Genomic DNA, 14487 nt, shown 5'->3' with positions numbered 1-14487 from the left:
AAAATCGAATGTAAAGAGTTTTATCTCTAAAAACAGATTAGCTTATAACACGAGTGTATGGGGCACAGGGTAGACACAGGGTAGTAAAATTAAATCGCTAGTTAGTTTCACACTAACACGGTAGCATAATGAGGGTCCCTACATGCAAACCGAAGCATTGAGAACTTTTTAAGTGTACAGACAGTTTAATAAGAAGATACTTTATAAAGACAGTACATTACGCGTTTACAGACAACAGCCAACTTGGAAAATAGTCTCGACGATTCGAGCCACAAATGCTGTTCAAAGTGAGCTGGTCGATAGGAATTAAGTTAGTGAAATGTAATTACATGGACATTTTTATTTTTATTTATTTTACTCAACGGACCATATGAGATTCCAAGTCACAGTTCATGTCTTAGCAGAGCGTTCGTGGCTCGACTCGTCTTACGATTTAACTAACGATTTAATTTTACTACCCTGTTCCCCATTGACAAGCGTTATAAGCTAATCTGTTTTTAAAGATAAAACTCTTTACATTCGATTTTCCTGAAAACGCATCACAGAGAACGATCTACTCGGTAACCATCTGTTAATTACCCCTAGGGTCATTTCTCACCGCAGTTGTCCTTTAATGCATATCAAGTAAACTCCACATGGACTTAAACACTCACTCATAACCCCCAGCGAACTCTGGTTCTGCCCGTCCCAGTAAGTGAGCGATGAAGTCGGTCTCGCAGCAGACGTGGATGTGGTGCTCGTGTGGGCAGCAGCGCAAACCCTCGTACAGAGACGCACAATAGCCTTTCTCTTTACTGCAGTCCAGATCCCCCACCAGGATGTTATACGCTCTCAAAACCTTGTTCTTACAGTCCGTACAGAACCTGAAAATGATGTTGCAGACAGACAAAATCAGAGAAAGCAAATAAAAATCTCAGTTTATAGCCGCGTTTCCACCGCAGGTATTTTTCCCAGGAACTTTGGGCAGGTACTCGGTGTGTTTCGACCGCAAGGGTCTAAATGAAGTTCTGGGTAAATATTTTCCTGCTCCACAGCGCTGCTCGTGAGAAAAAGTTCAGGAACTTTCAAGGGTGGGACTTGGGCGCTGCACATGCTGATTGGTTTAGCTCACAAAGCATTTTATTTCAACCAGCAAACGTCTTTTGCCAGCTTTGTTCTGCGTTCAGTAAATATCAGTCTTGCTCTCTGTCTGATGGCACGCGTTCATCTTAGCCATCTCCCGGTCAATGTCCGTAATAGCTGATAATAACATACATTGTCATTTTAAATCTAGCTTTAGAAGTTTTCAGAATACACTTTAGTATCAGTACTCTTTTCCGGCGTTTTATTTACCACTTTAGTAAACCAGTTCATAACCAGCAGAAGCAGAACAGCTTGTATATCCTCCATACTCGCTATTGTTGCAGACATTGTCGTGCAAAAATTATTATTGTTTGTCACTGACTGGAGAAGCAGTCCTACATTACCGGACTAATTTGCCTAATCTTCACGGTACTTTAGACTGCGGTGGAAACGCAGACAGTAGCAGGTCTGGGGGGAAAAAAGTTCCTGGTACAAAATTTTCCAGGTAATTCCGGTGTAAACGTGGCTTATGTGACATCACAAACACTCTTACCGGTGTTTGCGCAGATACGTCTCCAGAGTCTCTAATAGAGAGGTGCTGTCAATCAGAACCACTTCATCACGACACTCCTGAGACATCAGCTCCCACACGTCCATCCAGCTGCCCCTGCAGGACAGGTAAGCACCGATAAACCAAACCGCGTACTGATATGGGTAGCGATGCACTGGCTGTTCACAAGTTCTTACTTAAATTAGAATATAAAGTAGGGATGCACCAATGTATCGGCCGATTTTTGATCAGTTTACAACCATCGGCATATCAGCTTTAGCATAAAAAAAGGCCGATCTAACAAACCGATGGTTTAGTTATGTGACTGGATAACGCAGACAGAATCCAGTCATAAAAACAGAATTTACTGCATAATGGCATGGAATTGGTTTTGATGAAGAATTAAAACATTGCTCAGTCACTTAAATCAAATTGCGATATATACTAATAGTGTCTGTGAATATTAAGCCGTAAAAATACTGTTTAGATATGAATCCTGCATGTTTCTCTGTCTCTGTGAATGAATGGAAGAGAGGTGGGGTTTAATTTACCCTACCCCTCTCTCTCACACACACACACACACGTTTTTCAGCCTCTGCCACCTCAATATGAAGACACGAATGCATCTCCAGTCACTTCATAAGTATTTTACCGTTTCATTCGACTAAATCTATCATATTATAAACACACACAGGGACTCGAAGCACACGGCTACCCGTCAAAATAAAAGTTTAGTTTAACAAAGTAATTGTGAGAGGATTAATGTTGTACAGAAGAGTTGCATCTCAATGTAATATGGATTTAAATTATACAGTGAAGGACATTGCCGTGTTATTTAACATTAAACCTACTTAAGCACTTTTTATTTTATATATATATATATATATATATATATATATATATATATATATATATATATATATTTGGCCTGCTGAATGTTAAAAGGATGCGGTCTTTGTTCATCATAAATAGTTTCCAATTCAGCAATAAACTAGCTAGTAGGCTATTAGTTAATGTAATGTTTTAGTTTTTTTACTTTGCTGATTTAAAACATGATCAAAACGCTATTTTAATGACACAATTTCAAGTAAGAGGGCATGTGACAAATATCGGTATCGGCCAATAATTGTTTGTTAAAATTGGCATCATATAGGCCCAAAAAAAAAAAAAAAACATATCGGTGCATCCTTAATATAAAGTCTACACTAGAGGCTTACTGTCATTGAAGTAAGGAATAAATTGTAATCGCAATCACCAAATGTCACATGATGAATTTGAAAAAAACAGACTCACCCTAAAGGTTTGGGTTTGTGCGTGTCTAAAGAGTGCAGCTGACAGCGTTTGTTCTTTTTACTCTTGGGGATGGAATCAATTATGTTGTTTAACTTTGACCTGCAACAGAGGGATAAAATGCACACATTTAAATAAAAGACAACACTGCTAAAATACACAGGGAAGAAAAACAAAGTTCATAACTATTCAAACGGCATATCCACTCCCTTACATAACGCATTGAACTTACATAATGTAGGGTGGGGCTGAAAGTCACCATGAAATCAAAATTAACCACTCTTATTTTATGGAATATAGCTTGTCTGGCTATCACAAGCCTGCAGTCTCCCTCTCATTTACTGAAGCTTTCGCGCCTCGATCGCCCCCTGGTGACTGGTTCCAGTATAGCCGCCCCTCTGTGTTTTCTAATGGACGCGAGGCAGACTAAATAATAAAATTACACTTCCAAATTTTTTCCCCTAAGTTAGTTTATGTCACTGAAGGCAGTTATCATCACGATGATTTCATTTCAGGTGTTCGTTTTTAAAATAAGTTTAGTTTGAGTTAGTTATTTGATGCTATAAAAACGGGGGGGGGGGGGGGGGGTGACGTCATGATTGACAGCTGAGACTGACGGCTTCTCTGAGTGAAGTTGTCACTGAGGCACTAACGGACTTTTTTCGAAATTTTTGGGAGCAGATTGGAGCTTTAGCTTTAATTTCTAAATTTCCATAACTGTTTATTTCACACCAACATAATTAATTGTTCTGCATCTGCGAGTATGTGGGCGGGCTTTTGATATCGCAGCTGTACTTCCTGCTCTACTTCCTGCGCTCTACTGCGCAACTCCGGTCCTGAAATCGCTACTGCGCAGACACGGTCCCAAGATGTCCGCGACGTGCAAGGCCGCCTAAAAGCTTCAAATCTGCCAAGCGGAAACGGATGATGTCGAGTCGTCCATATTTTTTTTTACGGTCTATGGTAGTGCTGCAACGACGCGTCGACGTCATCGATGACGTCGACTACGGAAATACGTCGACGTTCGTGAAATGCGTCGACGCGTCGTGTCAGACGTTCATCTCGCGTAATGTTGGCTTCTGCTCCTGGTTCTATCACAAAAACCTAGACCGCGAATATCAAAAGTATGGGAATACTTTAAACAGAGGTCAAACAGTGTTTCCCACACAGACTAATTTGTGGCGGACTGCCACATAATCAATAACGGCCGCCACATTCGGCATTCATTCATTTTTACGCTATTTAAAAGACGCACGCATATTCGTTTAGCTGCATTTCCTTAAATTCTCTCTCCGCCCTTTTGCGCGTCTCTTACTCACTCACACAAACACGCGTTGCATTCGACCGTAAAACAAGTTTTATTGCATTTTGGCGCATTTAGTATGACATAGCTTTTAAAACCAGAGCAGTTGAATAACAGTCGCGACACGCCTTCATCACGCGGCAGCGCGCGGTCACGGCGCTCATATAATTCTAAACAAACCAGCGCGGTGTCAATCAATACAGACCAGTGTTTCCCAACCGGGATCCCGAGCAAAAGTTGCGGGGACGCACTTACACTTCGGTTCATCTCACATCTGATGACGCATCTTTAATATGGGTTGTAACTTGAAAATAATGCTGTATATATGTTTCTGTCGATGGATACACGTGCTGACTCCTCAGGTACACTAAAACACAAGCGATAATAAAAGAAAAACGTGGGCAAAACGGTCTCTCTTTGTAAACTTTATAAAACGCATGCGAGAGCTGCAGTACGTCCGAATATGAGCAGTCATTTTCACCGTCATCACCCCCGTGTAGCCAGAAGACGCGAATGAGAAGATCTGTCTCTGTGCACTCGTCCCAAAGCGCGCAAATATTGAGTTATCTTTCAAATCCTGTGCTTAAACGGACAAACTCACAAAAAGTATGTCAAAATGTCACAGCCTACTCTATGCCTTAAGTGAACTTTATACAGAAAATACGACGACTATCCGTGGGTCTTAAAGGGGCAGTAGCCTTCACTGCTGTCTGTTTAATGTCAAACAAAAGATAAAGACATCACTCACTGCTCCTGACTGAATAGCTTTTGTAAGTTTAATAAGGATTATTTTTAAATTTTAAACAGTTAAATGTGTGGTTATTTTACTTTTGATTACTTAATTCCATTTCTCTACCTAAAAACTAATGTTAGACCTACCTGAAAATCCTGAAAAGCATTGTTTATTTTATTCTCATCTTTGCTCAATAGTATTTATTTGTGCTGCTGCTTCTATTTAAGTTATCTGTTCTTATTTTCTTTATTTTCATTTGACAGTAGTCCTTTTCCCCCTGAACATAGCAAATACCGAACTGTACTGAAACGTGAACCTAAAACCGTGATACAAAGTGAACTGTGAGCAGTCTGTACTGTTACACCTCTAGCGTAACTTATGCGAGGGGGTGCCACAGAATTTTGAAAAATTTCAAAGGGTAAAAAAATTAATCGTTAGATTAGTCGACTAATCGAAAAAATAATCGTTAGATTAGTCGACAGAAAAAATAATCATTAGTTGCAGCTCTAGTCTATGGGCTATCACCAAGCTCAAGCTTTTAAGATTGAACATTGGTCTGGGGGGTCTGCTCTGTATTTTCTACTGCCCAAGAGGCCTGATCAACGAGCATAATTCAAATGACTGATTGGTTAAACGACTATCCAATTGCGTAGAGTCATTTGAATTATGCTCGTTGATCACGCCTCTTGTGGTCTGATAATTCACATGACTCAATTGGATAGTTCTTCAACCAATCAGACCACAAGAGGCATGGTCAACAGACATCGATCCATCCTTCTCTCTCAGTTATCGTGTTAAACCCGCCAATAGCGTGCCAGGTGGATAAGCCAGTCTGTGATTGGTTCCCACATAAGTGTGACAAAAGCAGATTAAATGAATGTACAGGTTTTCAGACTGAGCTGCAGAAAAACTAAATCAAATCACTGTCAGATCAGGCTGGGTTTACCCAGTCCAGAATATAGCAGTAATTTATATTAATGATTTATCTGTGCACATCCTTATTTAATTCTTTTTTTTTAATTCATGTGCCAATCTTTAATCAGAATAACTTCCCCTCCCTCTTACAGCAGCATCTCAGATGACGAGGACGGGGCAACCTGTCACTCACATGAGATCAGCCAATAGCAAACCACCATCATCCAATCAATTCCCAACAGACAAAATCAAGCCCCGCCCTGCGTTTGCTCAAGAAGTCACAATAGGGAAGAAATGGCTCTCGACTTTAACCATAAGAACTAATAAGGAAAATAATGATGATTAATACATTATAATATTTTCCCTGCCCATCATTCCACCATGTTAAATATAAAAATGTACATGTTTTTCTTTGGAATAACTTGCATTATTAAATCACACACACAATATGACCAGTAACATTTAATAAGTTTGTGTGAGAAATCGAGCCGTATTAATATAATTTTTTTACCTCAAATACAACGCTATATCCAACAGAACGCGCTTCACTTACGATAAGGTTAATATACACAATCTGGATGTGTGATATACGAGCCAGAGCGTGGATATTGACCTTACCGGAAGTGAAGCGCTGGATATAGTGTTGTATTTGAGGTAAAACATGATATAAATACGGCTCGATTTATCACACAAACTGATCGTTTTGTGTCTTAAGATATCAATGTGTCGTCATGAGCCACAGGGCTCTTTGTGCATGTTGTCTACACATGTTTTTTTTTGCTCTCATAGAATTGTTACCCATTCACTTCATTATATGACCGACACAACAACGGTTGAGTTAAAAATCTTCATTTGTGTTCTCCTGAAGAAACAAACACACCTACATGTTGGATGCACTGGGTGATGGTCAGCAGATAAACATCACATTTTTGGCTGAACTAATTCTTTAAACAGTGTTGGTAGCACTTACCCATGCACATAAAAGAGTGTGTAGAGTTTCCTGGGGTCAGTAAGACATGCCCGTGTGACTGACAGCACTCCGGAGGTTCCCACGGTCAGGGGTTCGAGAGCGAAGTACCCAGAGTCGGTGAGCTGAGAGAACAGATGCTCCACACTGCGCCTGCAGCCCACGCACGGCACAGACTGAGACAGAGCATTAATGACCTCCCGAGACATCACCATCAGTGCCATGTTCAGGTCCTGCTGCTTTAGCATACTGTGATGCTGGTGGACAAAACACAAGAGGAGAAGTGAAGCTAAAAGCCTGAGAAGTAGGCCCGTCACGATGACAAATTTTGCTGGATGATAAATTGGCCAAGAGGTTATTGCAATAAACCATAACGCCGCATTCACACGGGGCGTAGGCGTTAACGCTTCCCATTTACTTTGAATGGGTGACATCATCCGTTGCCGAACTGAATTGTGGGTTCCGTCGCGGCGCTTCACTCGCTTTGCAAGTGGCAGAAGTTGAAGAATTCTCAACTATTGAAGCGCCAGCGCAGGCGTCATCCAATCAGATCGCCGTATGCAAATATCCTACTGCAGACGCTAGCCAATTGCGTTCATTACTGCTCCGTGAACCGTCCAGACCATAGACCGTTAAAAATCCAGACGCAGCTCCTGGACCACTACGTGATATTCTTGCCGCTGTCGGCGCCTTTTCAGGATTTAATGTACTTAACAGCTTCGTGCACCTGTGCAGTGCGCTGACAACAACTACACGGGCAATCGCACTCGCACATACAACCAAATCGGCATCCATTTCGTCTCACAGACTAGCTGTCATAAAAAGGCGCTTTTTGTGTTGTGTTTTGGTCCAAGCGGCAAGTTAATGTGATTGGCTGTTGTCACTATGACGATCGCGTCAGCACCCAGCTTCAGCGACGCCCTCCGTCAAGCATTAACGCCTACGCCCCGTGTGAATGCGGCGTAATAGCGAGACCCTTTTCATCTAAAATAATGATAATGGCATAATGTAGGTTCACCTTTTCAAAGATCAATAAGCTTTTATTCCTAAAGCCTATTTAACACTGAAAACGGAAAACATTTTAAATTAAGGCTGCACGATATTGGAAAAAATTTACATTGCGATATTTCCCCCCCCCAACGATATATATTGCGATATTGAGAGCCATCAATCCAGGCTAAAGTCAATAATTACCATTCCATGATATTAATAATTTCACTAATAAGCAAGCTTCATTACAATGACTAAGTGAATGTTAATTAGTTGTTTATGGAGCTGTCATATGAAATCAGTGTCATTTTCAGTCGTGATGGTATTCAGGAAAACACTCTAGTGTTGTAATTTCTCATCGAGAGGCTGCACGAGTGTCAACAGCGCGACCTTATTATCGTCAGTTCATTATATCCACTATCGATCGCCACTTACAATAAAAAAATGCACAATCATTCTTGCATTTTGGCGATTTGCTAGTTATTTTTTGTTTTAATAAGGCTCTTGTCCGTCAGTCAAGTAAAATTATCTTTCACTTGTCCCTTCAAAACATCCACATGTCCTGGACAAACGTTATTATCGAGCCCTGCTTTTAAGTGCCGTTTTAAGTGATCAGACAATTTGGCGGTGTTTTCTTGTTTTGTGGCCACAAGACACTCCATGCAGTACCTCTTTTTGTTCAACATCCTCCTTTATGTAGCCAAAGTAGTCCCAAAAAGAAGATTTCTGGTACGAACCCTTTTTTTCCTCTTCGGATCCTCTTCGTCACGCATTTTAGCAGCGAACCAATCACTGTGCGGGCATGAGGAACGTGCATGTCACTCCAGCAACAAACTGGTGTTTACTGTGTGCTGTCGTTCTCTTAATACACCATGGGCTACGACCCTTCACATCGCATGTTCCGGCGATGTGACTATCGCACACGCGCACATCGCGATGTCGATGTAAAAACAGAATATCGTTCAGCCCTATTTTAAATATCCAAAATAAATGAACAAAACAATCAAAAACAATAAATAAAGTTCACAAAACCCATGGTTCAGTTCGTATCACGGTTTTCGGTTTTGTGTGGTTGTTGTTATTTCTTTTAATCATTAAGACTCCAGAAATTTACTTCAGCATATGATATTTAGCTTAATTATCCACAATTTATGATACAGTAGTAAAAAAAAAAAATAATATCACGTAATCATGCACAAACTGAACTTGACCATCTCTGAGGACAGCTAGGTGAGATTTTGATACACAAGAGAGAAGACAGATGACATGCTTTTCATTTATTTGCAAAAAAAAGGAGAATATGTATTGTTATCTCTAGAGGAACGTGTGCCTTTTTAGCACACAAAGATTGAACTAAAGAATTAACTGCCAACTTCAGTGTAGCTCTTAGTTTTTAATCGAAGCGACAGGCCTACTTAGAAGTCTGACACGCTGTAATTTAGTTTGCACCTTGTGCTTCTGTCAAGCTGGAAAAGTGATTCAATTTGTGTACACACTAGGGTTGGGTACCGTTCACATTTCAACCGGTACCTTTTTTCGGTACCTAAGAGATACATCAATAACTGTGAAGATACTATAAGTCATTTATAGAAGTGTTATTGACGTTGTGCCAGAGCTGCCTTGGTCTGCCATTGTCTCTAGTGTTTGTTCACTGTAATATTTACCAGTAAATAGTAGGCTATAGCTACTTAATTAACTGAATTCATAAAAACAAACAACCATATTATTTTTAATTTTTAATTAAATGTCTATTAAAAGATTTCCCATAAATTGTGCTGTGTATTTTCTGATAATCAAATGAAGACATTAATTTAACTTTTCATTTAAATAAACTTTTTTTGTCAAACAAAGCTGCACAACTGAGCTTTATACTATTTAAATTAAAACATGAAAGAAAAATTGTGATATATTACTTGGAAAAATAAAGTTGATAGTTTATAGTTATTACATTAGTGTTAGTATTATTATTACACCAAGATGTCTCTAAACGCTACTGTATAACTGATATATTTTACATATATATAGCCATTTAACCAAAAATACAGAGATATGATTTTTTTGGGCCACTTTACTTAGCCCACACACACACACACACTGGCTGCCTATTTAACTCGCTAATTAGATTGATAATGGTAAAAAAAACCACACTTTTTAAAAATTATTAACGCATAAAACACAATTGCCTCAATGACCTTAAAATGGGGCAAAAATGTCCCTGTATGGTTGTCGTCTCATATTTACATCAAGATATAGTTACACTATATCACACAAGTGCAATATCATGATAGCATGAGCGCAAATGCAATACTGATTTTATACAGCAGTATATAATAAATAAGAAGTTAATATTGTGTTATTTTAGACACAATAATTGTCTGTTTTGCTCTGCTTTGCCATCAAAAACAAAGATAAAGCAGAGCTGTTTGTGTCTGAGCAACACACAGCGGCGTTTGAAACGGTTTTCAAAAGCTTTTAGGCCCCAGTTTTTCCGCTGTTGTGGAAACACCCCCTTAAATAAATATAAAATACGCTTACTGATTTCTTATTTTTGTTTTTAGGATGAAATATGACCCAGGCATGTGACATGTTTTCAACCATGAGAATTAGAAAATGTCATCGTTTACCTCAATAAACTGCTTCATTTGTGAACTGTTGATCTGATAGCTGTCAAAGTCCAGAATACTGTCAGGAAACTCCATCACCATCTAAAACATAAACATGCATATGTAAGTTTGCTTTCAGAGAGCATATATAAAAGCACTTGGTACTTTAAGTGGTACCAAGAAAAACATCTAAAATTGGTTTGACCCCTTAACTGTCACTTGGCACTTTTTTTGATGGCTTTTTTTCGTATCTTATATTTGAGTAATCATCATAAATTAGGTATCATTTGAAAGCTAACAAACTCAAAAATTCATCCTGTGAATAACGTTTTGAAATCCGAAACTGCATTACCATGGAAATGGTGCTTAAATTTCTTCTAGCAGGCTCCTCCTCTAGTGGCCGTTGTCGTGTTTCATATTACAACATTTATTTTAACTACTATATAATCAAAATCTTTTCTAATCTTGACAAAACACATCATCGGAAAGGTCAGAGTCTCAAGGTTCCATATTTGGTGACTGTTTTGAGATGGAAGTGATATTTGGACAGAAATCTACAGGAAAATTAATAAAAAAAACAATCAATGGAAAGTGGATTACACCCGGTGGCTATTTTTGGTACTGCGCCGAAATGAAAACTCTCATGGAAACTTCAGTTTTTGTGATATCAACTTCAAATTTGGAACACAACTTGGTTAGACATATGGCTTTGACTTTATAGTAATTTGAGTAAAAAAAATTGTTAATTTTAAAATAAAATAAAAATATTTAGTAGTCTTTATGAAAAATCTCATGGGAACTTTTTCATAAAATTTTATAGTAATTTGAGCAAAAAAATTGTCAATTTTAAAATAAGATAAAAATATTTAGTAGTCTTTCATTTACAGTTACATAACTTTTTTATACCTTCATATTTTGAATCACTTCAACAATAACCTGCTGAGTGTTTTCTTTAAAACAAGACCAAACTGAGGTTTATATTCCAATGCATTCTTGAATTACAACCATTTACGTTTGGATAGTGCATTCTCATGTCGATTTTCAAAAGGTCACCAAGGGGTGACAGTTAAGGGGTTAATGGTATTGGGCACTAAAATGTGCAAAATGACAGATGAATCATGCACAATAAGACCAGGAACGTATACTTTAAAGATGGCAAAATGCAAAGCGAAACCAATGATCTTACCGTGAGTGTGTCATCGATGTACAAGGGAATCTGGCGTGCAAGAAAAACATAGTCCTCTTCCCCGTCCCTGCAGACAGCCACCAGACGTGCCATGTCTTTGTCCAGATCTGCCTGTGAGTGTGAGGACAGAGTCACAGTTAGCAGAGCCTTAGAATCCGAAAGGACATCTGGCACAAACCAAAGCATTTGATTGGTTTGTCCCTCCCTTATTTTACTATATTTTATTACTGGGCTGTGACTGTGAATGTGAATGTGCACTCCACACTATACTGGATGTAGATAATCCACTGGCTTGGTAAAAAAATTCAGGATGCTTCATGCAATTCCTTCATGTAGAATGGTCAATTCCCATCACACTCTCCCACTGAAGTCCTTCGATAATAGAGTGATATCAGTCTCAGTTTGGATTAGGGGTGCACGATATTAAAGAAAAATGCAATATGCGATACCTTGTTAAATGGGATATTCGATATGCGATACGATATTCCAATTAAGGCATCTTTACACAGCAAACGCGGCACAGAAACCGATTCTGAAGCGGCATAAAATCACAAAAATGTGCATTTACACAGACCGTTCAATGCTCCTCTGAAGCGGCATAAGTGCATTTACACAGGAATTAAAATCGCGGGTCACAATGCCTTGAACATTATTTAAAACTACAGTTTTAACAAAGTGTTATAAATTAATTTAAAACAAATAATAAAATGTATAAAAATAGACCTAAAATAAAAATACGGAATTTTAAATCGTTTTTTTCTGCCTTCTATAAAGCGCTTTTGATGTTTGGCATAATTCTGTAGGTCTACTGTAATTCTGCAATTCTTCTATTGTAGGCTACGGTATAGTTATTTTATATTTCTTAATAAAATTGTGCCTGATTGACAACGCTATAAAGAAAGTATAGCCTACATTATTACGGGTAGAATACCACATATTAAAAGAGGTCCAAAGTTTTTTTCAAAGAAACAGAAAGTCACTTTAGAGCATTCACAACATGTAGGCTAGGCTACAGTGCGTCGCATCCGTGGGGGATACACACACTCTTTTCTCGGTGACAGGTTTCAACACCCGCTCTTTTTCTGCAGTTTTTCCGCAGTTTTGCACAAACACCATAGCCTACTGCAGTCGCTCCCCCGTTTCTCTGGCCGCTCTGTGTCTGCGCTCGCAGCGGCTGCTTCCCCTCCACACATAATACATATTTTTTATAGCTTAATGCTCTTTAAATATGTTGTTGCATTGTGAAAAGTTTCGGTGCAGAGGACAGACCTGTCCGCGGTCGTTCTCCGTGGTTCTGACCAAAGAAGAGTGATCTGGATTCTCCATTATAGCACCAGGCTGCATACCCCATCTCTCTGAGCCCAGACTGTAAAAGTGGTCAGGATTGTAATATTTCCCCAAAACGAAGTTTAGTTCTCAGCTTGTATAACATGAACCCGAATATTTGACAGTTCTGTCTAATTGTGAACAGAAAAACGTTACACGTCAATCCATTACCGACGATTTTTGTTCGCGTCTTTATTAAATAGGCCTATAGCCTACAGACAGTTAGGCTATTTAATTAAAAAATAATGTTATAGGCTAATATTTAAACATAGCCTAACTATGACATTATAGTTTTCTTTAACCCTTTGTCCAACGAAATTAAGCGCCGGCGCATTCCGTTCCTTTATGACAGCGGGAACAACTCACTCTGTAATTTTTTGCCATATGATACAGATAGCCTAGGTGATATACATAATTATAAACTATACATTTTCTACTTTTATGTCACAATAACAAAAAAGATTCTGGGAATATTGTTTATGCACTTCAGAATTTCCACACGCTGTCTTAATTAATTTTTTTATTATTAGGCTAATAAATTTTTTTCAAAAGCATTTCTAAATTAAGGTAATATTTCCAAAAAACGAATTTTTGAGCCAAAATAACGAAATGGTAAAAACTACCACCATGCAAATTAAATTTAGCCCTTCTCTGGCAGTTAGGCTACAACCCAACCGGGGAACGAACGGTAATAAGCTAAATGTTCTAAAAAAATATTCACATAGCCTAATAATAATGATAATTAAAAAATACACAACTTTAAATAAACTCAAATATTCTACAATGTTGCTTATAGACAAATTAGCCTACAACCATAATGATTGAGTGCCTAGGCTATTTCAAGTTTTTAGGCTGCACTATGCCTAAGGGAAAAATCCAAACTTCAGTCTATTTTAACGAAATGTAGGACAACAGATAGAATATATCAGAAAATATCAAATCTAATATAAAATATCGTTCTCTCCAAGAGATTATAATACTGGGTTGCAGTGACGCCGACTGGGTTAAGCATTTACCGTTTCTGAGGGGAAATGTTGCAGTGCGTTGATCTGCCAGTCTCTTCAAAGGAAGATTACAAACGGCGAACACTACAGTGGTTAGCTTGACGATGTGAGTACAGAAAGCATTTACTTTAATTGCTAGATGGTTTGTCTCCTTGCTGCTTCTTGATTCTCGCGCCTAGTGAGCTGGCTGACAGGTGGTTGTCATGACAATGATGTAGTTTAAGGCATAGACATCATATAGGTAGACGCCCTATTGGCTGTTGGGCGCCGAGATTTGCGGCGGCCATTTTGAACCGGTCGTACTCCTAGTTTCGTTGCATAGCAGCAGTTAAGATATGCCAGAGCACCGTGCAGCATTTTCCTGTTCTAATCGGCGAGCCATCGCAGATAGGGCTCGCGGGATTACTTTTCACAAGTAAGATTTAACTTTGCCATCGTACTATTGGTTGTATTTTGTCCTTAAATCCAGATAATTGAGAAGGAGCAAGGATCTTTGATAGTACTGTACTGAAACCGTAGCTAGCTAATGTTAGCTAAGCTATGTATCTCCCTCAACTC

At 38.8% G+C, this 14487-nt stretch overlaps 1 protein-coding gene across 2 annotated transcripts in view; it reads right to left on the bottom strand.

Annotated features, from left to right (window-relative positions):
• The window catches only part of ggnbp2 (gametogenetin binding protein 2), a 44563-nt gene that overhangs the window by 18642 nt on the left and 11434 nt on the right, over window positions 1–14487 (bottom strand). For both annotated transcript variants that reach the window (XM_067439723.1, XM_067439724.1), the window contains exons 2-7: window positions 11600–11710; window positions 10435–10515; window positions 6824–7077; window positions 2906–3004; window positions 1616–1729; window positions 654–863 (exon numbers count right to left, since the gene is read on the bottom strand). In XM_067439723.1, coding sequence (XP_067295824.1) covers window positions 654–863; window positions 1616–1729; window positions 2906–3004; window positions 6824–7077; window positions 10435–10515; window positions 11600–11692 — 851 coding nt within the window. In that variant the 5' untranslated portion in view covers window positions 11693–11710. The remainder of the gene's footprint in view (window positions 1–653; window positions 864–1615; window positions 1730–2905; window positions 3005–6823; window positions 7078–10434; window positions 10516–11599; window positions 11711–14487) is intronic.

The sequence above is a fragment of the Pseudorasbora parva genome, chromosome 3, assembly GCF_024679245.1.
Source record: "Pseudorasbora parva isolate DD20220531a chromosome 3, ASM2467924v1, whole genome shotgun sequence".
NCBI lineage: Eukaryota > Metazoa > Chordata > Actinopteri > Cypriniformes > Gobionidae > Pseudorasbora > Pseudorasbora parva.
Note: the sequence above shows the minus strand (reverse complement) of the source record. Positions and strands in the feature narration are given on the sequence as shown.